The 25,578-nt window shown below is 37.2% G+C and overlaps 5 protein-coding genes across 8 annotated transcripts; 4 read left to right on the top strand and 1 right to left on the bottom strand.

Annotated features, from left to right (window-relative positions):
• The first annotated feature begins 1,894 nt into the window (after positions 1-1,894).
• LOC132166282 (pentatricopeptide repeat-containing protein At4g13650-like) lies at positions 1,895-4,513 on the top strand. 2 transcript variants are annotated; one of them, XM_088511900.1, is made up of 2 exons: positions 1,895-3,893; positions 4,006-4,221. In XM_088511900.1, the coding sequence occupies exons 1-2, from the start codon at positions 2,006-2,008 to the stop codon at positions 4,134-4,136; spliced, it is 2,019 nt and encodes a 672-aa protein (XP_088368026.1). In that variant the 5' UTR covers positions 1,895-2,005; the 3' UTR covers positions 4,137-4,221. The 2 variants fall into 2 exon arrangements, with proteins under 2 accessions (XP_088368026.1, XP_059433059.2); XM_059577076.2 differs by having other exon boundaries at positions 1,895-4,513.
• A 1,876-nt stretch (positions 4,514-6,389) lies between these two features.
• Positions 6,390-10,649, top strand: STP14 (sugar transporter 14). Of its 2 annotated transcripts, none has more exons than XM_059575390.2 (5): positions 6,390-6,520; positions 6,730-6,942; positions 8,863-9,185; positions 9,281-9,910; positions 10,007-10,649. In XM_059575390.2, the coding sequence occupies exons 2-5, from the start codon at positions 6,801-6,803 to the stop codon at positions 10,460-10,462; spliced, it is 1,551 nt and encodes a 516-aa protein (XP_059431373.1). In that variant the 5' UTR covers positions 6,390-6,520; positions 6,730-6,800; the 3' UTR covers positions 10,463-10,649. The 2 variants fall into 2 exon arrangements, with proteins under 2 accessions (XP_059431373.1, XP_059431372.1); XM_059575389.2 differs by having other exon boundaries at positions 6,727-6,942.
• On the bottom strand, positions 10,582-13,449 carry CAF1 (RNA-binding CRS1 / YhbY (CRM) domain-containing protein). Its single transcript, XM_059575386.2, has 5 exons — positions 12,585-13,449; positions 12,279-12,406; positions 11,772-11,997; positions 11,546-11,673; positions 10,582-11,460 (listed from the first exon to the last, which is right to left on the bottom strand). Exons 1-5 carry the CDS (start codon positions 13,393-13,395, stop codon positions 10,621-10,623), a joined length of 2,133 nt encoding a protein of 710 aa, XP_059431369.2. The 5' UTR covers positions 13,396-13,449; the 3' UTR covers positions 10,582-10,620.
• A 263-nt stretch (positions 13,450-13,712) lies between these two features.
• LOC132164886 (putative glycosyltransferase At3g07620) lies at positions 13,713-17,914 on the top strand. The gene is made up of 5 exons (XM_059575388.2): positions 13,713-13,789; positions 14,208-14,972; positions 15,064-15,194; positions 16,158-16,506; positions 17,012-17,914. Exons 2-5 carry the CDS (start codon positions 14,247-14,249, stop codon positions 17,678-17,680), a joined length of 1,875 nt encoding a protein of 624 aa, XP_059431371.1. The 5' UTR covers positions 13,713-13,789; positions 14,208-14,246; the 3' UTR covers positions 17,681-17,914.
• A 1,524-nt stretch (positions 17,915-19,438) lies between these two features.
• LOC132166093 (putative glycosyltransferase At3g07620) lies at positions 19,439-24,431 on the top strand. Of its 2 annotated transcripts, none has more exons than XM_059576852.2 (5): positions 19,439-19,694; positions 20,204-21,038; positions 21,129-21,259; positions 21,760-22,108; positions 23,472-24,431. In XM_059576852.2, the coding sequence occupies exons 2-5, from the start codon at positions 20,205-20,207 to the stop codon at positions 24,138-24,140; spliced, it is 1,983 nt and encodes a 660-aa protein (XP_059432835.1). In that variant the 5' UTR covers positions 19,439-19,694; position 20,204; the 3' UTR covers positions 24,141-24,431. The 2 variants fall into 2 exon arrangements, with proteins under 2 accessions (XP_059432835.1, XP_059432834.1); XM_059576851.2 differs by having other exon boundaries at positions 20,074-21,038.
• Positions 24,432-25,578: the final 1,147 nt, after the last annotated feature.

The raw sequence follows: 25,578 nt of genomic DNA, 5'->3' as shown, positions 1-25,578 counted from the left end.
TATATATATATATATATATACAAATTAGTTATATAAAGTTAAGTATGAATAATAGTAATGAAGTAATATATGTTATATAGGTTACATAATATTTATATGTGTATTAGTTAACATAATATGTAATTAGTTCATAAACTAACATATATCTAGTTACATAATATTTAACAGCTTAGCTTGAGCTCGAGCTCGATTCGACTCGACTTGAATAACATTTTCAACGAGCTCGAACTTGCCTGAGCTTTTAATGAGCCAGTTTTGAACACACTTTTCATAATTTGGTTTGAATAAGCATCTTTATAAACTTCCTAAAGTTCGACTTGGTTCTGCTCAATTACAACCCCATAAAAAACAAACAAGCATATGGTTGAATCATCCATGGATGCAGAAGTGTTATGATCTTTGTGTCCTACGTATGTTAAATTTAATATCTTTAATATATATATATAAGCTCTTGAATTTCAAAAATTTATATCAGAAAGCACCAAAGAGATCAATGCCAATTCTTAAAGAGAAATGATTAGTATCAATAATTTGTTAATATATCTCTCATATTTTTTTATAAATTCAATAGATCAACCATTAAATTTGTGGAATTCACCATTGACTTATGTGGGGTGAGAAAATATATATATATTAACACCAATCATTTCTCATTTTTAAAACATATTTCAAAAATATCCTCAGTTGGCCTATTATTTGGAGAGAAACCAAAGATCTCAGGAAATTTATTAAAAAATTAGTTGTTTCTAAAAATAGGGAAAAATATTTATACTTCCTTCAAATTATCACCTCATTAGCTATTTTTCCAAAAAAATTGATCTATACATGATTAGCAACCATTTTAAATTAAATAGAGAAAATAGAGGAGATTTGAAACGGAAATCATCCTTTTTTTACATTTTAAGGATACATATTCTCGAGAAAAGTTGACTTCACTAAAGGCACCAAATAAGAAAATGGATTTCAGTGGCAACACTGCAGAAATTATTCCATGTCCAAAACTCCATGAATAATACCAAGCAATCACAGATTTACAAGAATTATTTATGTAAACTGGGCTGAAACAAAAATAAATAGAGGAAATAACGGGGTAAACAAAACTTACCCAGTATTCAATACACTTTCAGAAAGCTAAAGTATCTACTTTTTATAAACAACCAATCTCAATCATCAATTAGTTTAAAAACTGGTGTTAATGTCGCACATTACCAAATTAACCTTGGTAATTCGGTTGACACGAACCGGTCGAGCTGCCGTTTACCATCAAGGAAGGATAAATTATGGATCAAGATCCCCGGCACTGCTCCAAAAATTGCCCATCAACTTTTTTTCAAATTTTAGTCATCCAAGAGCCCAAATTTCACCAGTCCCAACTAAAGATAAACAATAAAATATTATTTATTTTTCAAAAAATATATATAAAACAAAATATTAAAATTAAAATTTAAAAAAACTGGGTGGCCGGTTAGCCCAACTGAGCCATGGGGTGGTGGAAGCCACACCCAGGGGCTTTTTGGGGGTGGCCAAACCACCCCTTAAGACCACGGGGGTGACTTCGGCTACTCCCAACTAGCTGCTAGTTGAGGGTGGTTTGGCCACCCCCTAGGGCTATGGGGGTGGCTTCGGCCGCTCCCAATTAGTCCCTGGGGTGGCTGAACCACCCCTTAGGGCCATGGGGGTGGCCGAAGCCACCCCCAATCGGCCCCTAGGATTGGCTTCCGCCAACCTATTATTTAATTGGGGTGGTCGGCCATCTTTTTTTCTTTTTTTATTTAATTTTTAATTTTAATATTTTATTTTTTATATGTTTTTTAAAAAATAAATTATTATTTATTTTTAGTTGGGACTCGTAGCATACTACTGGATGAAATTGAATGGTTAAGATTTGAAAAAAAAGCTGGTGGGCAATTTTTGGAGAATTGCCGGCTATCCTGATCCATAAATTACACCCCCGAATGTAGAAACGAAGCTCAGAGAAATCTGATTTGGGAATCACTGCCGTCAGATGGGAGTGTTTCTTCGGTCAACGGTCAAATCTTTTTCCCGCTCTCTTTGCGGCACCGCCACCGTAGACGCCATCTCCATCAGAGTGCCCGAACCACCCATTTCACTTCTATTTGAGAAGAACCCAAAGCCTGAATCGATCAGAGAGTGCAAGAAAGTCCATGCAAAGCTTGTAGTCTCACAGGCAATCTCAGAAATCCATCTCGCAAACAACCTTTTGAGCCTATACACAAAATGTAATGGTTTAGACCATGCACACCTCCTGTTCGACAAAATGACTCACAAGAACGTGGTGACATGGACTTCGATGATTTCAGCTCATGTTCATGATGGGTCTTTAGGAAAAGCTATGGATATGTTCAAAGGAATGCTTGAAGTGTATGAGAAACCAAACAAATTTACTTCATCTATCGCAGTTCGAGCTTGTACAGGTCTTGGTTTTCTTAGACTGGGCCAACAAGTTCATGGCTTGATGGTTCATTTGGGGCTTGAGAGTGATGGATTTGCGGGTAGTGCTCTTGTGGATATGTACTTCAAGATTGGGAATGATCTTGATGACGCGTGTCGTGTTTTTGATGGATTGTTTACTAAAGATCGCGTTACATGGAATGTTGTGATTTCTGGGGTTGCTCAAGTTGGTGATTCCCGTAAGGTTTCGAGATTGTTTTCAGAGATGCGGGTTGTTGGTGAGTTGGAACCGAATGATTTTACGTTTACGAGTTTGCTCAGGTGTTGTTTTTTATTAAAAGAGGTGGAACAAATACATGGGCTTGCTGTGAAGTTTGGCTCTGAAGGTGATGTTGTGGTGGGCAGTGCTTTGGTGGATTTGTATGGGAAGTGCTGCGATATGGATTCTGGCTGGAAAGTCTTTGATTCGATGGAGGAGAAAGATATGTTTGTTTGGAGCTCAATCATTTCGGGTTATACGAGAAATGATAGAGGAGAGGAAGCTATCAATTTGTTCAGAGAAATGTGTAGACATGGTATGAGACCTGATCAACATGCATTGTCGAGTACATTAAAGGGTTGTGCTGAGAATGGAGACTTAATGGCGGCAATTCAAGTTCATGCCCAGATGATAAAGAACGGGTGCCAAAGAAACTGTTTTGTTGCAACTGTTCTTTTAGATCTTTATGCAGATTCTGGTGACATATGTGAAGCAGAGAAATTATTCAGAACAGTTGATATTAGAGATATTGTTGCATGGAACTCGATGATCTTGGGTCATGCTCAAATGAAGAAGGGATCTCTCTCTTGCATCCAAATGTTTAAAGAACTATGTCAAACAGAGTCGTTGAAACCTGATGGAGGCACCCTAATTGGTGTTCTAAAATCTTGTCAGAGTAAATCAGATCTAGTCACAGGAATACTGATCCATTGCGTGATAGTGAAATCGAGCCAAACTCTTGAAACTCAAGTTGGCAATGCACTAGTCCACATGTACTCTGAGTGTGGAGCTATTGATGAGGCTTATAAAGCTTTCAATGATATGGTTCAGAAAGATGAAACATCTTGGAGTTCTATTATTGGTTGTTATCAACAGAATGGGTTTGAATTAGAGGCTTTACAACTTTGTAAACAAATGCTAGCAGATGGGGTTCATTTTACCAGTTATAGCCTTCCATCATGCCTTGCAGCTTGTTCAAAACTTGCAGCTATAGATGTGGGTAAACAGTTTCATGCTTCTGCTATTAAGTTTGGTTTTCATAGAAATGTCCATGTTGGGAGCTCAATTTTAGATATGTATGCTAAATGTGGGGACGATGAGGAGTCTAGAAAAGTTTTTAAAGAAGAGCAACACTCAAATGAAGTAACTTACAATGCCATGATCGCCGGACTTGCACAGCATGGAAAAGCCCTTGAGGCAATAAAAGTATTCAATGAGATGGGTAGGATGGGTTTAATGCCCAACCACATAACATTCTTAGGTCTTCTATCAGCTTGTAGCCATGCGGGTTACCTAGAAGAGAGTTTTTATTTTTTTAATTTGATGCATAGCAGGTACTGTATCAGGCCAGAATCTGAGCATTATTCCTGCTTGGTTGATGCATATGGTCGGGCTGGAAAGCTTGAGGAGGCATACCAATTCGTACAAAATGATGGGAGTGTTTTGGCATGGAGAACATTACTAAGCGCTTGTAGGATTTATGCTAACACAAAAATTGCGGAAAAATCTGCCAGGAAAATCATAGAGCTTGATCCCAATGATCATGCTTCATATGTTCTTCTCTCGAACATTTACTCTGGGGAGGGAAAATGGGAAGAAGCTATTAAGTTGAGACAGAAAATGGCAGAGATTGGAGTGAAGAAAGATCCAGGAAATAGCTGGTTGGTGTTCTGAGATCTAATTCATGAGTCCTCTATGTGTAACTGGAGATGGCTGCATTTTGTTTACAAAGGCTTAGCACGGTGGTTGGAAAGCTTGAAACTGAGCTTTCTGGTGGAGAAAAGTTGAGAATTGAAATTGTACCGGCCACTCTGAAGAAGTCAGGAATCCTCCTCTTTTTTATTTTTTATTTTATTTTTTTTATTCTTTTATTTTTAATTTTTTTTTTAATTTTTAATTTTTAATTTTTAAACAAAAAGGGTAAGCCGGGAAGACCAATTGTTGCTATCATACCTGGGCGTGACCATAGTAGCACCTACCCACTGGGAGCCGCATAGGGGCTTAAACGGTAGGAACCGCAGGCGCTCTCTCAAGTCTAACTGAGCCATTGTCTGATCTAGCCTCATCAGGGTATTAATGAGAATCCAAAGTGGCTAATATTAATCAGGCATATGTGAGGATTCTCCATTGCGGAGATTCGAACCAACGCCCTAGTACATGCCCTGACCACTTGAAAACTTTTTTAGGTTATTGAACCACCACCCTTGATGGTCAGGAATCCTCCTCCTTGATACAGCAGCAAGAGCACTGGATGCCAAGTCTGAATATATTTCTCAAGATGCCCTAGTAAGTCACATCGGATAACTGTGGTTCTTGCGCATTGTTTGACAAGTAAGAAACTTGTGGAGTAACTGAGGAAGTTAACACTGAAGCCGCCTTTTCCTATACAAATTTCCAGACTTTTGACCAAAATTAAAATGTTCTAAGGATTTGAATTCTATGAGCTAATGCAGAGTTCATAAAAGATACATCCAATTAGTTATCAAAAAGATAATGTAGAGTTCATCTTTTTTGATAAGTATATATTTTTGAATTCGGAACAAGATATATTCAATTATTTATATTGGAAGAGTATTTTTTTTTTTTTTTCACTTTTTAAGGAGATAAAAATATATTTCAAATATAACTAACTAGATATTATCCGGTTCAAATAATTGAGAGATCATCCTAATTTTGAATATTCTATCATCCTACCCTAATGACAATCTAGAAACTTTACCAGGCATAATAAAGCGGAGGTCACTAGTTTGAATCTCCCTCCTACTCTTGTGCGGACATATCAAAAAAAAAACAAAAGAAACCTCACCAGGCCCCCCTCGAGCCCACATGCAGCCGCCACAAATGATATCATCATCATCAAGTACGACTTTCCACTACCAAAACAAATCGCATGTGATTGGCTTTTTTGGGCAAGTCATTATTTATAGGATCTTTTGTTTTTTCGCCAAGCTACATAATACGTCTCTTGCAATGTGACCCCATAGCCTTATGAATAATTACATTATAATACAAAAAAAAAAAAAGAATTAGGTATTCAAATTGAATTGAGATCCCTTATAATTAAAAGTCAACATTTAATGCCTCGATTATACAAAAGTAACTGACATTTTATAGACCTATAAATTTAAAATGAAGGGTCAAGATTTACAATTGAATTCAATGATCTATAAAAAGTCAGTTACTTTTGTATAATGGAGGCATTAAATGCTAGTTTTTATTTTACCAAAGTTTAAATGATTTTATAAACTATTAAATTTAAAATAAAGGACCACGATTAACAATTGGAAAATCTTTAATTTCTTCCCAATCGGAGGAGATCCGAATCCATCCAAATTGCACATTATAAGACATTTTGATAAAAAAAAAAAAAAAAAAAGTCTGAAATTTGGACCTTCAATTAAAAAAAAAAAAAGTGTCTTTTGCCTGTGTTGGCACTTGGGTGCAATGGGGCCAATAAGTAGACAGGGCACATAGAATGATGAGATTTGAGTGTTTCGTTTGAAAACCGAGACCGAATTGGTCAAAACTTTTGAATCGGATTCCTAAATATCGGCCATGCTAATCTTTGTGGGATATGATGAAAACAAGATAAGATTGCCAGATGAAAGCTGTTCCAACGAAATAGGGGGCCCAAAATTTAGTCGACGTGCTCCTCATCTTCTTCGTCTTTATCTGGAAAAAAAGAGAGAATTAATTATTTAAACAAGATCACAGAGAGGAACAGCAAGACTGAGTACATGGCACACCTATAATTAGCTCCAAGAGAGGCAATATAATAACATAGCTCTCATTAGCCTTCAGCCAACCTTAAGCGTTGGTTGGTTTCCTCATGCCCAAGAGCAAATCCTGGTAATGTATAAGCAAGATTCCATGAACATATCAAATAAGATAATGCTAAAATAATTGAAATTTAGTCAATACTTTTAGCAAGTCATTGTCTGTGGTTTTATATGCAGAGATTTCAATGTTTTTTATATTAAAAAATTAAGCTTTGTTTTCTTTTAGTCTTACCTCATTGGGTTGACTCTGCTTTTCTTACTTCTTTTTTCGCACAGTAGTAGTACAGTTTTTTCACAACACAGAGAGAGAGAGAGAGAGATAGAGGGGGAGATCAGAGGGAGCTTGAGAAATGGCCGGAGGAGGGTTTACAGATGCAGGCACCCTTAAAAGGGCCCATCTGTATGAGTACAAGATTACTGGGTATTTCGTCGTTGCATGTATTGTTGCAGCTATGGGAGGGTCTCTCTTTGGGTATGATCTTGGCGTTTCAGGTCAGTAATGAATAATTGAGTTGATTATCTATTAATTTTATGATCTGGGGAGTTTCCCATTCACGAATATTAGCAATGATTTCCATTTTCTTTATCTTTTTCTTGTTTTTGCCAGAAGAATTTTACCTGTCTATCTTTGATATCATCACCAACAATGTTTTGTTCTTGTGTTGTGGTTATTGTTATAATTAGATCTTCAAGCCAAAAGAAAAGAAAGATTATGATTGTAATTATGAATACCATGATTAATTCATGTCATTGCAGTCATCATAGAAAATGAAATTGTTATTGGAAGTTGGAACACGCAGAAACTACAGCCTGATCTTGCGGAATTCATTTTCCAGAAAGTAGTTAGGTTAATTAGCTGTTTTTTAAACCTTTTTTTTTTTTCCTTAAACAGCAAAACGCGTTTATGTACGGTTAATTTGTGTTTGGCAAACTGTTGAATGAAAACTAAAACAAGGGAAAACGAAAACACCAAAAAAAAACAAAAAATCTGGAAACAGTTTACATGTTTCTGAAAACAGTTTTCGCTGTTTTCATTTAGTCTTCTTTGTTTTTCTTCTTCCGTCTAGAGAGATATTGTATATATTGTTATACATGTAAATTATATATATTTAATTATTTATATACTTATATTAATATTAGTATACTTATGACATAAATGATAATATATAACACATGACGTACATTTTTTGATATACTCTTAAACGTATAACATATAACATATAACATTAATTATTTAATATACTTATAATTTATAACATATAAGTATAATATATATATATATATATATATATATATATGCATTAATAAATGTATATGAGTGGAGCCTAAACAAGTGAGTCTTAACCGAGTTTATACTAAATATATTTCACATATAAGTTTTACTAGTGAAAGAGTTTAGAATTAGGATCCTCTCTAATTCATTTGAATTGGATGATATCAGATTAGTTATATTGGAAGATTATTTTTATCCCCTCAAAAAGTGAAAAGATAAAAATACCCTCCAATATAACTAATGGGATATTATCTAGTTCAAATAAACTTTTGAGAGTTTAAGCCTATTCAATTCATTAATGAGAGTGTTGAAATATTAATTAGATGGGAAAATGATTTTCTCCATTTCAAATGAACTGTATAATATTTATATTTTTGTCAAAATACCCTCACTATAATTAATTGGATATTATCTGTTCATTTGAAATTGAGAGAATCTTAATTCAATTAGATGACCTATCATCTTAAGTTTTTGGTATAAGTCATGATTTATCTTTTGGTGATTGCTTTTTAATCAAATCTAACAAAAGCCTTGAAAGAATCATTATTTCCCATGGAGTCATGCTATGCAGCTGCCAAAAGGCAACCTAGCGTATGACATATATTAAAATAATAATAATAAATAAAAAAATTTGTATTTTTTTTTTGTTAGTTAAATTTCTATAAGTTAATATTTAATTTTTAATGCCTCAAAACTTGTTTTTGGATTCAAAACTAAAATTTAGGGGTGGAAAGTTAATCCTATAGTGATTTGTATCACCTAAAAGAGATTCGATCATCCTAAATTTGGTGCTAATACCTCAAATTTAGTGCTAATATTTCAAATTTAGATTTTCTTTTAATATCTCTCTTCTTCAATTAAAAAATAAATAAAAATTGCTACGTCAGATTTGGCAGACGCTGGGATGACCCCAGGCTGTCGAAAATCTCAACTCTTTCCCATGTGAATAACTAGAAACCACATTTTTATCCCTTAGTAACAGTCCCAATCAACCCTTGGATTAATCATTAGTTAAAAATCTTCTGTAAACAAAGACGCCGTCTTTATTATATTCATATCCTTTCGAACATAACATCCTTTATTGTTTTTCTGAGCACTTGAAAATCACATAAAGAATTGAAGTTTAATGCTAATTGCAGGTGGAGTGACTTCCATGGATGATTTCCTAAAGGAATTCTTCCCGAAAGTATATAGAAGGAAGCAAATGCATCTGAATGAAACCGACTACTGTAAATACGACAACCAAGTACTCACACTCTTTACGTCTTCTCTGTACATTGCGGGCCTATTCTCCACGTTTGGAGCTTCCTACGTAACCAGAAAATGGGGCAGAAGAGGCAGCATCATGGTTGGAGCAGTCAGCTTCTTTCTGGGAGCAGTTCTCAATGCAGCTGCAGTCAACATTGCAATGTTAATCATTGGCCGCATCCTCCTTGGTATTGGCATTGGATTCGGAAATCAAGTAAGCCGCCTGATTCTCAATAAATAACAAACTCCCAATCACTGATTAACTGCTTTCTTGTTCTAATTAATTAATTAATGGGTACGTAAATGCAGGCGGTTCCATTGTATCTTTCAGAGATGGCTCCGGCAAAGATCCGAGGAGCGGTGAACCAACTGTTTCAATTGACTACATGCTTAGGGATTCTGATAGCAAACTTCATAAACTATGGTACTGAAAAAATCCATCCGTGGGGGTGGAGATTATCTCTTGGTTTGGCTACAGTTCCGGCAACTCTAATGTTTGTTGGAGGTGTTTTCCTTCCTGAGACCCCCAACAGTCTTGTAGAGCAAGGCAAGCTAGAAGAAGGAAGAAGGGTGTTGGAGAAAGTGAGAGGTACCTCAAACGTTGATGCTGAGTTTGCTGATCTTATAGATGCAAGCAATGCAGCAAGATCCGTAAAGAACCCATTCAGGAATCTGTTTGAACGGAAGAATCGTCCCCAGTTGATAATAGGGGCATTGGGGATCCCGGCGTTCCAACAGCTAACCGGCATGAACTCCATACTCTTCTATGCTCCTGTCATATTCCAAAGCTTGGGTTTTGGCTCAGGAGCATCTCTATATTCATCCATTTTCACCAGTGGAGCGCTTGTTATTGGTGCACTCATGTCAATGTCATTGGTGGATAAGTTTGGTAGAAGAGCTTTCTTTTTAGAAGCTGGTACCGAAATGATATTTTGCATGGTAATTTCACTTTGATCACCTCTCTTATATATACTTGATTTTTCAAAGAAACTTTTCTGGGTGTTTAGAGTACTTACCAGCTTGTTTGATCTGCAGGTGGCTGTGGCCGTAACTCTGGCACTGAAGTTTGGGCAAGGAGAAACCCTCTCAAAAGGAATTGGCATCTTTCTTGTTATTGTGATCTGCTTATTTGTCTTGGCTTATGGAAGATCTTGGGGCCCTCTGGGTTGGCTAGTACCCAGCGAGATCTTCCCATTAGAGACGAGGTCGGCTGGTCAGAGTGTTGTGGTCTGTGTCAACCTCCTCTTCACAGCATTGATAGCACAGTGTTTCCTTGCGTCGCTGTGTCATCTGAAATATGGAATTTTCTTGGTATTTGGAGGATTAATTATCATCATGAGTAGTTTCATCTTCTTCCTACTGCCAGAAACAAAGCAAGTTCCAATCGAGGAGGTGTATCTTCTCTGGCAAACTCACTGGTTCTGGAAGAACATTGTAGGAGAAGGGGAGCAAGCTGGTGATTCGGATGGGAGATCAACATTGCATGTTTAGAATCTCCCCCGGAAAAATCTCCCAATTAAATTATGACAAATTGTTTCATGCATGCATGCATGTTGTACAGTTTGAACATAATAAGGCTTTTTTCTTTTTCTTTTTCATTTGGATTGAGCAACAAAGTATTGTGTAAGACAAAAATAATTTACATTGCATTATGCTAATAGTTTAGCAAGTTCATCCACTCTCAAGCTTCCTTGCGTCACTACATCTTGATTAAGTACATCAAAATCTTTCCGTCTTTTAACATTAGCAGTCTTCTCACTTCTTTCTGAGGGAACTCTTGTGTCATCCATCTCTTTCAAATCCTTGGTTTTTTCTTGCTCCTCCGGCTTTTGAACCGCTACCTTTCTAGGTCGATGCCTAAAAACGGGACCAGGTGGGGCATACTTGGCAAAGGCAACTGCCCTTTGATAAATAATGTCGCCATCCAAAGACTCATCATCTAAAATAATTGCACTCCCATTGTCAACGGCTTGCTTCCTAAGTAGGAGAACTCCCTCTGTGCAAGGTGCACTCAGCCTTGCTCTCTCATTGAGATCTTGAACCACTTCCATCCTACTTCCAGCGCTCCCAACTGTTCCTGCATTGATGTCAGATCCCATTGTGGTTGTCTGAAGTCCTTCATGTGTGCAGCTTGTATTATCCAATACGGCATCATCGCTTCTGCATTCTTGGCTCACAGCACCTACAGATAGCTTAACATTTTCTATTGAGGATAGGTCCTCACTTCCCTCTACACCCACATCCACAGAACCCATAGGGGACATGCCAATACTAAGTGTTTCAGGACTTGCAGCCTGAACTGAGATCATTGGCGCAAATGATGCTGATACTTCTTGGCCTTCAAAGGGCAGTGCATCATGAACACTGGATTTCTTGGCTTCCTCACCATCATCAGTATCTAGTTTTGGGATGGAAGACTTCCAATTCTGTCCTCTCCACATAAGTATGTGCTCATATGCGAATGAGATAAGCACACACGGGACAAGATCCTGCAATTAAAGAATTGAGGGAACTGTTTTAATTTCTTCTAAAGTTTAACTGAGAATTAATATAACCAACCAAAGTTTACCAAACCTTAAGTTTAGCACCAATTCTTCGGTAGTCGCTCCCATTCACCCCTTCACAATTTATTCGCACCAGTTCACACTCTTCAAATGCCTCTCTGACATTTTTTACTAGGTCACAGTACACACCATTTTTTCCTGTGGGACATACAAACCATGGAAAATTCTCAGTTTCCTTGCAGACAAACTGAACATTTATTGTCAATCTATACAAAAATTCAACAAAAGGAGGATACCTATCTTGCATATCGGTATAAGTTTCTGTCCCTTATTGCGCATTTCAGTCGCTTCTTCCTGTGTTAGACCCTCAGGAACCTGCCGAATCAACCTTGGATATACAGGGGGAATGGGTTTCCACAGCATGAGAGGAAATCGGGGATGAGTTCTATAGTTATAATTTCTTCCTCGGAATAGAAATAGCACCCCACCTTTACCATAAATAATCTTCCCCCCAGTTCGTTCCTGTAAAATCATATACCTTAAGGAACATAACTCAAAGTACAAACCATAAAATAATGTCAAACAGCCCAAATATTTATATTGCATTGCATGATTAAAACATCACTTGGGTAAACATTGTAACTGATTGCAACAACAAGTAGACTTGTTTTTTGGGTATTCAAGAACCAATCATACTACATTTAACCATACTAACAAAATTAAGATAAACCATTGACAGCACAGGCATGTTTAACTGAATTAAGGAAACAAAGGCTTGGAGGAGTAGCGGCAAGAAAACCAACCTCTAGTTGCTGGCGCACATTGTCCATGTCGACCGTACACACACCCTTGCATTTTATCTTGCACACTCTCCGCCGCTTCCAGAGAGCATGTATGTTATCCAACATGTTGTGTGTCAAACCATCTCTCCCTAACAAAAAAAAAAAAAAAAAAAAAAATCGCAAGGATAATCCAGCAAGCGAGAGTTAGAAACCTAAATCACAATTAATTTCTGCAAACTTATTCCAATCTCTGCGGGAGCAAAAATAACTAACAACCCAACAACGTAGCGCTCAAAAATCAAAACCAACAAAAATTCCAAGCTTTACCCATATTCAATTGCCGGTTGGATTTCATACACCCATTGACCAAGGCCCCAATCTCCTCCTTCGTCAACGGCTCGCCCAGTATCTCCTCCCTCGACGCCGCATGGCACGGACCCGCCCCGGCCAGGAACGGCCCGGGCGCCTGGACTGGCTTGACACCCTTCTTATTCGGCGGCGGCAGCCGGAAGGAGTCGAACTCCCTGAGCGGCTTCTTGCTCGGCGGAAGCGGGGCCCGCCCGGTCCACGGCCTCGGCATAGTGGTGGGCCCGAACGGCACGAACGGCCGCTCCCGCAGCTTCACCGGTTTCGCCTTCGGGGTCTCAGTGTAGCTGTACTTGAACTCGAACGGAGCCCCGTCTATGACGTACGAAACGCCGTCTTCGCCAATGGTGATATTGGCGTCCCGAGCCACCGGTTGGGGCTCGCTGGGGATTTTGATTGTTTTGGGGGTTAGCTTAAAGGCGGGGTGGGAATTGTTATTATAGTTAGGGTTTTTGGAGTACTTGGATTTTTTGCCAGGGATTGAAGGTGAAGATGGAGAGGAGGGCGTGCCTATGGACTTGAATGTTTCGGTTTCGTTTAGGGAGGAGGTAGTGGCAGTTTCGGGAATGTTGGCGATTCGGGAGGCGGAGTCGAAGCGGCGCACACGGCGGATGTCGTCCTCGATTTCCTTCTGGGCCCGTCGGCGAGCTTCGAATTTCTCGGCGTTGGCGTTGTACCAGCGCGAGAACCGGACCTCCGTGGGCGGGCGGTGGTGCGACGGGTTCGGTGGTGGCGCGGAGATTGGGAAAGGAATGGCCAATTTTAGCGCCATTGATTTTGAGCGAGATGGGATAAATGGCACCAAGAAATGTGATTTAAGCAAGCAGAAGAGGAGTACAAAAGAAAACATTCCCGTCCCGGTGAGAGCTGCAAATGAGGTAGAAAACGACGTCGTAAGACAAAGTTGAGCATCTAAGCGACGTCGTTTGCATTTACTCGGTACAACTGAACGGTACTTTTTACTGGGGCAGCTCTGTTTCAGTGGCTTCAGTGTAATATTCAGAAACAACAAGGGTGGTTAACAGCGCTCTTTTTTTCTTTTCTCTTCTCTCTTTTTTAACCGCAATTTCTAGTTTAAGCACATTTTACAGTTCTGGGTTGAGTCACCCAGTAGTTGACAGTGCTCTAGAAGCTTTGGAAATGCGTTTTTCGTAGATCCTCCACAGGTACTTTTCTTGATTGAACTACAACTTTATATTTTCTGGGTTTATTATTGTTTTTGATCCTATTGTCTTGTTGGAAAATGTTGAATTTTAGCTTGATGATAAACTATTTTCCGAAGAGAAATAATGGCTTATCTTCTGTGGAAATGTATCTTTTTATGTGTTTGATTTTTTACTGGGTATTTAGATTGTAGGAATGGAATCACGTTGGTGTTATTAAGGCATAAGGTCTTTTACATATTCATGCAAATTTTGGGTTTCTTGTAGTTTTGCTTAACAAACAATGTATCACTATTTTGCTTTGCTGTTTATTTATCTTTGAAAAGATGTGCTCAGGATGTTTGTGAACTGGATTTTGATTCAATTAGCTTTGTTTTTCTTTCTGGAATGACCTTCATCCACTCTCCAACTTCTTTTCCAGAACACGACTTAACATGATCTGGGGTTCCAATCTTATGATATGAATATTGCTGTCCTAGCCCAGAGGTTATGTCACATAGCAATCTGGAGACTGATGGTGATTTTTGGCATGTTGGTTGCTGTTTCAATTGTTTCTCATTGTATTGCACTTCCCTTCAGCAAAACATTGTCTCCATCTCCTGCTAACAAGGGTTCGATAGTTATGGTAGTTCCCAGTGCTGCGCTTTTAAACAATTCACCACCAAATAAACATTTTGTTGTTAATCTTGTGGTGGGTAATGATACTTATGCTTCTTCTGGCAAAGATGCTGGGTATGGGAAGGAAACAAAAGAAACATATAAATTCAATGATCTAGCTTCAGATGGTGACACAAAATCTCACAGGGAGTATAAATTTGAGAAAGATGACCCCAAAGCAAGCACAAATTTAACCTCAAATAAAGTTCAAAATCAATCTGGCAATTTGCCAGTTATATCACAAGGAACTCCTACAAAGGGCATGGGAAACTTTGATGCAGATTCAAGGACTTCAAAGCCATTCTTTGCAGACAACATATCTTCGATTGGCAATGTGAATCGAACTATGAAAATAAAACCCAAGGGGAAGAAGATTAGGCCACTGCAAGCTGTTTCGGTCACCTTGAACCATAAATTTTCCGTGGCAAGTATTTCCAATTCCATATTGAAGAGGTGGGAGAAGCAGGCAACATCCATATCCCAGATGAACTCAATATTGCTTGAAAGTCATGTCTCTTCTCGTTCCATGGTATGGATCTAACATTTAGGTTTATATTTGAACAATGGGGATCAGTTAAGATTTCTAGATTTTTTTACTTAAATTCTTTTATTGACAATAGAGACCAAATTGGTCTTCTGTGCGCGATCGTGAACTCCTATCTGCAAAACTAGAGATTGAGAATGCTCCTGTAATAAGGAACATGCCAGGGCTTCATGCTTCTGTTTTTCGAAATGTATCCATGTTTAAAAGGTGAGCACATTTCTATGTTATATATTTTCAGTATCCGGTACTTTCTATTGTGAACCTTTTCACCTTTGCTATATTTGCAACTTGAGTTTAAGGGCATTCCCATGCCTAATCTGTTCAAAAATTGGTGATATGGACATACAGATACACTGATGATTAAACCAGGCTAATACTTTATGTACAGTTGCAAAGATCATTATCATTTAAAAAAAAAAAAAAAAATTGTTTTGGCATCTCTTGTTAACTATAGTGTTAACTGTTTGTGGCTTTTAAGACCAACAATTGCTGCCTTGAGTAATGAGAAAACATCAATATTGCTGAATAGTGTCTGGGAAACCTCGAGAAGAAGAAAATCGGCAGAAAATAATCTTCTTCCTACAGATGTATTGTCTTATCCCATTTATTTGTGTTTAAGTGGTGATTTAATATGATATTAGAACAATGATCTAGAGTTTGAATCCTGTCTATGTAATTCACCTATCATTTTGATTAAATATTTCTTTTGTTAGGCCTCACTTATTAAAAGGGAATTTGAGTTCATATGTGAGAGAAAACTCTGTTTACCGATTTTTTAAGATACAATTTGAAGAATTATGCCATCATTTACCAAGACCTCAGAATGTGCCTACAAATTGTTTTGGTCTCAATCCTTTCTCTACAACTCCAAGCACTTAGTTGAATAATAATAAACAGAATCTTTAGCTTTTGGCATCTTGATTGATTCGTTCAACCCATAGTAATTAGCTGGGTGCTGCTTGTACTTGATAGTTGCAGTTCTATTGTGTTATCCTGACCATTAAGATTGACGTAGTTTATGCTGCTCTCAAGTCTCATCTATGTATTTCATTTTTAGTATATCATTGACTGAAGAGACACGTCTTTTTGAAGGGTACACCTCTGCCATCTTTTTGTAAATCTAACCCCTGGCATTAATCAAGCTAAAGATGTTATATATACCATTTGCAGGAGTTATGAATTGATGGAACATATTCTCAAAGTTTATATCTATAGGGAAGGAGAAAAGCCCATATTCCATCAGCCACGAATGAGAGGAATTTACGCCTCAGAAGGATGGTTTATGAAACTGATGGAGGGAAGCAAAAGATTTGTTGTGAGGGACCCCAGAAAAGCTCACTTGTTTTACTTACCCTTCAGTTCGCAAATGCTAAGGGCTGAACTTTCTGGGCAAAATATTCAGAGTCAGAATGATCTGGAAAAATATCTGAAGAACTATGTGGAATTAATTGCTGGAAAATATCGTTTTTGGAATAGAACTCATGGGGCAGATCATTTTCTTGTTGCTTGTCATGACTGGGTATGCTTTCCATGCATCATTTATATATTTTACAGTTTCATGATCACTAAAGCTTCACCTGTCGCATAGTATTGGATATAGTCTCATTGCAATGAAAAGTAGCTCATGGCTTATGCCTCGTTCATTTTCTGCACCTTTTAGTTTGATCTAGCCAAGACCTTTTTCAATTCTACGGTTTCTACCAGTGACCAACACCAGTCAAAATTACTTCAGAAGCCATGAGCCATCCCACCTAGTTTACAGATTACGCCTTACTTGGGGTATTGAGGTTAATAGGAATTGTTTCTTTATAAGATATCCTTATGATTCCCCCCCCCCCCCCCCCCCCCCCCCCCCCAAAAAAAAAAAATGAAGGCCCCCAAAGTTACCTTTGGTTTCTGGAAACATTTTGATACTAATTGGTCGTACTGAGCTGTCCCTTGCTATATTCTAGCTAAGCCTGATCCTGATAAAGCCTCGATATTCTGACTAGTCCATGAATTAAATGTATTATATGAAATTTCAGGCCTCCCGAGTCACAAGGCAGCACATGAAGAATTGCATCAGGTCTCTTTGCAATGCCAATGTTGCTAAAGGCTTTAACATAGGGAGGGACACTACTCTACCAGTTACATATATACGTTCCATGGAGGACCCACTAAAAGATCTTGGAGGAAAACCTCCTTCTCAAAGACATATTCTTGCCTTCTTTGCAGGGGGCATGCATGGTTATGTCCGACCAATCCTGCTGCAGTACTGGGAAAATAAAGAACCTGACATGAAAATCTTTGGTCCAATGCCACGTGATATTGAAGGCAAAAAAGTCTACAGGGAGTACATGAAGAGCAGCAAGTACTGCATTTGTGCCAGGGGTTATGAGGTTCATACACCTCGAGTAGTTGAAGCCATTTTCCATGAATGTGTCCCTGTCATTATATCCGACAATTATGTGCCTCCTTTCTTTGAGGTATTGAACTGGGAGGCATTTGTGGTGTTCATTCAAGAGAAAGATATCCCAAATTTGAGAAACATTCTGCTCTCAATCCCAGAAGAGAAGTACCTTGCCATGCAGTTGAGAGTAAAGATGGTACAAAAGCATTTCCTTTGGCACAAAATACCTGTGAAATATGACTTATTTCACATGGTCCTTCACTCGATATGGTACAACAGAGTTTTTCAGATGAAATCCAAATGAAAGTTGTGAGAGAAAAAAGCTTCAAACTCTTGTTCATTGGGCAGACAACCAAAAAAATGAGGAAATATGCTGATACAACCACTTCTATGCCATTGTTAATCAAAATGAAGCTGGTAGGGGTTGGAAAATGTATATATATAAATGTGTATCTGCAATGTTGCCACCAGGTGATTGGATAAGAAATTTGTAGCTGCAAAGTGATTCTACTATATGGGATTTTGATATTTTTCTTCATCATTGAGTTAATTAAGGTATGTTTCCTAGGTAAACCAGTGGCCTTAGGGCTGGTGTATGTAGATGGTACAATATAATTCAACTGTGAAAACTTGAATGTATGCATTTTAGGTGTCAAATAGCTCACCACATAAACTATCTTCTCGACATCACACAAAAACAAAACTACTCCTAACAATACCCAAAACACAAAAATAAAGGAAATCATTAGGCACCATTTGCCAAAGGACTGGATTGGAAGTGAACCGGACCAGACCCAAAATTCTAAAAAAATTTCTCTCAAAATCAATCTCAACGTTCTTATTTTTTATATCACATTAATTATTTTTTATTACTATTCAAATAAAAAAATCACTACAAAATAATTCAACTGTGAAAACTTGAATGTATGCATTTTAGGTGTCAAATAGCTCACCACACAAACCATCTTCTCGACATCACACAAAAACAAAACTACTCCTAACAATACCCAAAACACAAAAATAAAGAAAATCACTAGGCACCGTTTGCCAAATGACCGGATTGGACCGGACCCAAAATTTTAAAAAATTTCTCTCAAAATCAATTTTAACATTTTATATTACATCAATTATTTTTTATTACTATTCAAATAAAAAAAGCACTACAAAATAAATTTTTTAATTTTTTTATACAAAATATTTTTACTTTTTTTTCTTACATCAATCAAATTTACTACGATTTCGATCCATTTCTTCAAGTCCACTCCTTTACCAAATAGGGACTCATAAAAATGTTTGAGTTCAATTGTACCAAAAAAGAAAATCACTTTTTGGATAATAGGTTTAAATAGTTGAATGACTAGGCAGAAATCGTAGAAATATAGATGGTCCAAACAGGCCTGACAAATACAGACTTAAATGGACAACCAAATTCAAACCAAATCAATCCGTGTCAGAACCAATCGCCTATCAGTTTTGGTTCATTTATTATAGTCTATCGATTAGGTTTGATAATTTTCAATACTGATGAGAAAAGATCTCCAAAAAGGGAATGAGAGAGATTCTCGAATGGTATTTTTATTTTTTTTAAAATAAAAAATAAAAAATACTCCTTAATATAATTAATTTAATATTTTTCTATTAAAAAAGAATCAAAAAGAATCTTAATTCTCCAAAAATAACCTAACTCAATCCATGCACATTAATGCCTATATGTTTTATTATTAATTGGGTTGAAAATTGTGGTAAAAAATTAGCTACAAATTGATTTGTAGTTAATTTATACAAATCAGTCTAATAAAATGATATATGTTTATAAATCATGTGAAAAACAAATAGTTTTTTATTAATATTATTAAAAAAAAAATGTGAGTAACACATACAAAATCAGTTTGTAGCTAATTTATTTCCGGTAATTTAAATGCAGATAAAAAATGAAGGGCAGTGGATTAATGAGAAACGAATAAACGACGCCGTTTGCATGGTTTTTATTCATTATTTTTAGCGCGCCCTCTAAGCCGTTTGCCACCGTCTCAGCTTCAGCAAGGAAAAAGAAAAAAAAGTAAAAAAAAATTGACGAGGAAGATGCTGCTTCTGCCTATCAATAATGGCGATTTAAAAGCAGAGACAGACAAAAATATCAGAGTATTTTAATACTAGAAGCATCTACACTTGGGCTCAGGATCCCCGGCTGTCTTTATTTCTTCACTGTTAGTAAAAATTCCAACTTCAGGGTTTCTAAAGGGGAAGGTAAAACTTACACAATACTCTGTTTCGCTTCTGAGAGAAGTGAGGAAAATTCAACTTCAAGTCCGTTGCAGGTGAGTTCAATTTCCCTTTTGTTCACTCTCATTTTCTTGGAAAGCAAACAAACCCACTTTGTATTTTTTCCTTTTCTGTCACTTTCCTCTGATAATTGTCCCCAGTTCTCGCTTGCTACTATTATAGTCTCTGCCACACACAGAGTTTAGTAAATTTCTTTATTTCCTTGATCCATCGAAAAGGGTTTTTGTTTTGGTGCTCTATCACTGAATTTTAGGACAAGTTGACTGTAGTGCTATTGCTTGAAATTTGTTTTAGTGCTGTTGCTTGAAATTTGATTTGGGTTTATTCCTATGAAAGTTTTTGTTTTGTTTTTTAATTTTGGCTTTCGGTTTTGTGTTTTATGGCTGAATGTTAATGCTCCGGGAATTTAAGCAGCGTTGGGACAGAGAGATTGAGTATTGAAATTATTTTGGCAAACAGTGATTGAGTAGCTCACTGCGTTTATTTGGGCTGTGCATGCATTACCTGAAATGAGGCGCTCATTACGGTTTGATAAGCTGTGTAGGATGGAAAAGCGGAGATGGGTTTTCATGGTGGGCGTGGTGGCTGTTACATACCTATTGCTTCAGTCCCTACTTCTTCCATATGAGAATGCTCTTCGGTCCTTATTGCCGGATGGTGAGATTCCGGTACGTGCTAAAAGTAGCTTCCTGGCTGTGCATTCTGCTGCCAAGTCTGTGATGGTTCGTAACCCGCTAACGGTTAATGCGTCGGAGTTGAGTAATGATTCAATGGTAGTTGAGGTGGTGAGAACTGAGGGTGTTGGACGAGCAATTGAGAATGGTGGTGGGTTAAAGGGAGAGGATAGTGATGCAGAAAATGGTTTTGCATCTGATGAGAAAGGCCTGGATAATGATTTTGAACTTTTTGTGGATGGAAATCTAAATAGTGGTTCTCCTCCATATGAGAATGTTTTACATATGAATGATAATTTGGCTTTGGAGATTGTCAGGAATGAGGAAAATAGTTCTGTTCTGGATGAGTCCGGTGGCGTCTCTCTAGAGCAGATTGTGAAACCAAATAATGGAGTTTCTGTGGGGAAAAATCCTGAAGAGAATACAAGTCTGAAATCAGAAAATTCAAAGGGTGTTGATACAACTATTCAATCCCCTCCATTGGCACTGCCCATGACAGCTTCATCAATCACCATCACACACATAGAAAACGTGGTGTCAAATGCAAGCTCTTCTGCTCTACAACGTGAAGGCATGACTTTAAAAAATGATTCTGTACTGATGAATAGTACTAGAAAGAAAGAGATGAGGTGCAACATGCCACCAAAGTCAATAACATCATTATATGAGATGAACCGCATACTAGCGCGCCACCGTCGTTCAATGGTATAAAAAAAAATTGATATTTAACTGCACCATTTTCTCAATACTTAAGTTTTATGCAGGAAACTTGACTTCTTCTAATTGGTTTTGTAGAGACCAAGACAGTCTTCTGTACGTGACCAAGAGATTGTTGCTGTGAAGTCACACATTGAGCATGCGCCTGTTGTAATAAATGATGCAGAACTTTATGCTCCTCTCTTTCGAAATGTTTCCATGTTTAAAAAGTAAGCCTATTTTAGTTGTGTACAGGATTGATATATGTTTTAAAGTTGAAGGTTAATTTTCCATTTTCATAAATGGGCGCTCTGGACCCAGAAAATTTTTGCCATCATCAGTTCATACCTGCTCTACTTTCATCCATGATGTGTAATGAACACTACCTTAGGCCATAGCTAAGATATAGAAAGAGAAGTGGCAAAATAACAAAGCAACACATCTATACTAGCCAATCATGTATGCCCCATGCTCATGGTAATTCTATTGTTGTACAAAATTCAGTTAAGGAATAACCAAATCTGATAAAAGCAACTCAGAACAATGAAATAAGGGGTCCAGAAGATTATGTTTAGGTACATATGCTGAACAGCAAGCCTATTTTTGACAGCCCTTCTATAATTGTACCTAAATCTTGGTGTGAGCTTTTTGAACACAACTTAAGCCTGCTGGTTATGAACCTTTTTAGAATGCATTTCATTTTCAAACTTACATTTGGTTGCTTCTTCAGGAGTTACGAACTCATGGAACGCACACTCAAAGTGTATGTCTACAGGGATGGAAGCAAACCCATCTTTCATCAACCAATACTCAAGGGATTATATGCTTCGGAGGGATGGTTCATGAAACTAATGGAGGGAAATAGGCGTTTTGTTGTGAAGGACCCTCGAAAGGCTCACCTGTTTTATATGCCATTCAGTTCACGGATGCTAGAGTACACCCTTTATGTACGTAACTCTCATAACCGGACAAACCTTCGCCAATATTTGAAGGACTACTCCGAGAAAATTGCAGCAAAATATCCTTACTGGAATAGAACGGGTGGAGCAGATCATTTTCTTGTTGCCTGTCATGACTGGGTATGCTTCCAATGCATCTTTCCTTTCTCTTGCTTTAACTATCATGATGAGATAATGGATGGTCTTTAGAAGTGGATTTAAGTTTGATAACTTGATGGTGACAGATTCATGGTAACTATTTCCAATCGCATTTGACTATGCCAATACCACATCACACTATTGAGGTTGCTTTAGTCATTTAATGTGGGTTACTGGTGTTGTGTACTTCGTTCAAAATGACAAAAGCACAGTATGTGAAATAGCAAGTTATGGCACAGTTGTGCATACTAAATTTAGCCCTTATCACTCCACTTTAATGTGGCGTTTGGATCGAGGAATCTAAGATTTTTCTTGGCTTCCACATCTCCACAAATGTGATGCCTGAGAATCTGGATTTCCAAAAATGTGACTAAACTCACGTTTGGGAATGAGATTATAGGATTCTGATAGGATTTTTTGGAATATGAGATTTCCATGTTTGTTTTACTCCTAGGCTCCTAGCCCTAGTCATCCTCTAGGAATTATTTATTCTTCCCAAAATATTCTTATGTTTTTGTTACATTAAACATTGCTGAAATTTCATGGGTTGACAATGAATGTGATGTTGGCCATGATGATTTTTTAATGCTACTTTTATAAAATCAATGATGCAAGTCTATGACCTAAAGTTTGGAATGTAGAACCAGGATTTTGTGCACAAAACTTCTATCTCAGCCTCGTAAGTCCTTTTTTCTATGTGATTGTTCAGTAAATGGTACATTTTTTACTTGGTGGTGGAAATCACGGAACCTTCAATTCATATTTGTATATTAATTTGTGTCAAATTAAGCATATTAAAAAATGGAGTATACATCGAGTTGGCGAGAATAGTGAAACAATTCAAAGAAAAAAAAAAGATTTGTCATAATATATTATTCACATTATACCCATATAAACTTCATCGAGCTTGTTATAATGAAGCTACATTAATTTTAATAAAAGTTTATTTATTTTTATTGCAGTGACATGTAATTCAACTCCATGGTTTTATTTTCCCTTCAGAATGTGCAAATGACAACACAAAAGCCTTTTATATATGCATATTCTCTCGTTTCTATTTTTGATGGGTTAGTTTTATTGATTCCTTTTTTGTGTTAAAAGGAATGTGGGCGTTTTTGTCATTAAAAAAAAAGGAAAAAACTTTCCTAAGGGCAAGGGAATGTGGATTCCCTCATTTAAGTGCAACCAAACAAGGTAAGGAATCCTAAAAGATTACCCCCATCCAAAGGCCTTATAAATGTATTTAATATCATATTAAAACACTATATGTAGTTTAGTTCTGGATGTGTGTGTGCTGGTGTGTGTTTGCCATGTATATTTAATATGATTCATTTTACTGTTCTAGGCTCCATACGAGACAAGGCACCATATGGAACATTGCATAAAAGCCCTTTGCAATGCTGATGTGACTGCTGGCTTCAAAATTGGACGGGATGTGTCTCTTCCAGAAACATATGTCCGGGCTGCCAGACATCCTCTTAGAGATCTTGGAGGAAAACCTCCATCTCAGAGACACATTCTTGCCTTCTATGCTGGAAATATGCATGGCTATTTGCGTCCTATCTTGCTGAAGTACTGGAAGGACAAAGACCCTGATATGAGGATCTTAGGTCCAATGCCTCCTGGTGTTGCAAGCAAAATGAATTACATCCAGCACATGAAGAGCAGCAAATACTGTATCTGCCCCAAGGGTTATGAGGTGAACAGCCCACGTGTGGTCGAAGCTATCTTTTATGAGTGTGTTCCTGTGATTATATCTGACAACTTTGTGCCACCATTTTTTGAGGTTTTGGATTGGGGGGCATTCTCATTAATTGTTGCAGAGAAAGACATTCCCAACTTGAAAGACATATTGCTTTCAATACCCAAAGAGAAGTATCTTGAGTTGCAACTGGGGGTCAGGAAGCTTCAGAAGCATTTTCTCTGGCACGCTAAGCCCTTGAAGTATGATCTTTTCCACATGACTCTTCATTCAATTTGGTACAACAGAGTTTTCCAGATAAAACTTAGATAAAGGTTGTGCTTTTCTGGCAAGCATTTACAATGTGGAGAAAAGCATTGAGGGATGTAGAAGTGTACAGAATCTAGCTCATGAAATGTAAACGAGCTTCTTGCTTACCATCTGCCTGTACATTCTTCCTGTGGGAATGGACACATCGAGAACTTGTAAATGGATTCTCAGAGTGAGTGATGCTTTTGTATGTATCCTGTAGCATTTTGTTTTTCTGTTGTAAATATATAAGAACCCAGAATCCTTTTTAAAATGAAAATTTGCTGTGTTCCCTTTTAGGAGTTTGCAGGCTCTTTTAGGAGTTACCATTCAATTGCCCCTCTCTTTTCACCTTTATGAGTCTTTAATCAACTTAATGTTTATATGTATTTTTAAGTGTGGAATATATATTGTTGATATATATATATAGATCACTGAAAACTATATGAATTTGCAGCAGTGTGTATTTTTATTTTATTTTATACAATTTTGAACACTTGAGTGTCCAGCTTGATCATGCCTCTCATTTTGCTGCATAAACTGGGCCTCTTCTGTACCAAGTATTCATGGTAACCTTTTTGTCGTATAACCTGTCACTATGTAGATACATGTTGATGCTAATACTTGTGATGAACAATCAACAGAAACTAGAAGCCAATAAAAGAAAGAAGAAAGAACAGAATGTCTTCCAACCAAGCAAACAAAAAGCAAAAAACATAGCCAAAAAGTTGATTGTTTTGGAGAGATTTCCATCTCTCCTTGAAGTAAAACTAACGCACAACAATGCTGACTGGTTTTGGATGCGGAGAATGGGCTACGGGTTCAGGCTCCATGATGCCAGTTGTCCACTATACCCAGTACATAATGGTACCCAAAACGCCACGTGTCTCTTCCCTTCAAAGCCAAGCTACTCCATCATTCATTGACTACTTGGTGGCGGGTCCCGCATATTCACACGCTTACTTTTCGAACACACCAGTAACCCAACACGTACACTTCTAAAGCCCCGATTTGTCTCCGAGGTTACCATTTTAAGAAATTGAAGCCAGTGCCACCTTAACTTTTAATGATTCTTAGCCATCCGTTTTTCCCATTTTATTGAGGTCTTTCTGAAAGAGTAATTCTACTTACTATATTTTTTATTTAAATATTTATCTTATAACGATGATATGATAAGAATCTCTTTTCTTGTTAAGCTTGAACTATCCGATTTTATTTTATTTTTTTTAATAAGGATGGATTGGTTAGGTTTTCACATCATCATTGGAGGATAAAAATGCGATACTTAGTCTTATTCTTTCTGAAATGATATACTGCATTTTTATCACACAATTATTATTAGAACTGTTACATCAACATTATGAGATAAAAATGTTTTATATTTTTATTCTTCTAAAATATCTTAAACAGACAAGTAATGTTACATAGTAAATGCCATATAAATATCTCACAAAACTATATA

The sequence above is a fragment of the Corylus avellana genome, chromosome 11 (genome assembly GCF_965113065.1).
Source record: "Corylus avellana chromosome 11, dhCorAvel1.hap1.2, whole genome shotgun sequence".
NCBI classification, from domain to species: Eukaryota; Viridiplantae; Streptophyta; class Magnoliopsida; order Fagales; family Betulaceae; genus Corylus; species Corylus avellana.
Note: the sequence above shows the minus strand (reverse complement) of the source record. Positions and strands in the feature narration are given on the sequence as shown.

Coding starts and splice junctions, on each gene's coding strand:
- LOC132166282 (XM_059577076.2), top strand. CDS start 2,006: ATGGGAGTGTTTCTTCGGTCAACGGTCAAATCTTTTTCCCGCTCTCTT.
- CAF1 (XM_059575386.2), bottom strand. CDS start 13,395: ATGGCGCTAAAATTGGCCATTCCTTTCCCAATCTCCGCGCCACCACCG. Junction 11,998..12,278: donor ATGTGCGCCAGCAACTAGAG/GTTGGTTTTCTT, acceptor ATGATTTTACAG/GAACGAACTGGGGGGAAGAT. Junction 11,674..11,771: donor TATACCGATATGCAAGATAG/GTATCCTCCTTT, acceptor TATGTCCCACAG/GAAAAAATGGTGTGTACTGT.
- STP14 (XM_059575390.2), top strand. CDS start 6,801: ATGGCCGGAGGAGGGTTTACAGATGCAGGCACCCTTAAAAGGGCCCAT. Junction 6,943..8,862: donor GTATGATCTTGGCGTTTCAG/GTCAGTAATGAA, acceptor TGCTAATTGCAG/GTGGAGTGACTTCCATGGAT. Junction 9,186..9,280: donor GCATTGGATTCGGAAATCAA/GTAAGCCGCCTG, acceptor ACGTAAATGCAG/GCGGTTCCATTGTATCTTTC.
- LOC132164886 (XM_059575388.2), top strand. CDS start 14,247: ATGAATATTGCTGTCCTAGCCCAGAGGTTATGTCACATAGCAATCTGG. Junction 14,973..15,063: donor ATGTCTCTTCTCGTTCCATG/GTATGGATCTAA, acceptor TATTGACAATAG/AGACCAAATTGGTCTTCTGT. Junction 15,195..16,157: donor AATGTATCCATGTTTAAAAG/GTGAGCACATTT, acceptor TACCATTTGCAG/GAGTTATGAATTGATGGAAC.
- LOC132166093 (XM_059576851.2), top strand. CDS start 20,169: ATGAGGCGCTCATTACGGTTTGATAAGCTGTGTAGGATGGAAAAGCGG. Junction 21,039..21,128: donor CGCGCCACCGTCGTTCAATG/GTATAAAAAAAA, acceptor TTGGTTTTGTAG/AGACCAAGACAGTCTTCTGT. Junction 22,109..23,471: donor TTGTTGCCTGTCATGACTGG/GTATGCTTCCAA, acceptor TTACTGTTCTAG/GCTCCATACGAGACAAGGCA.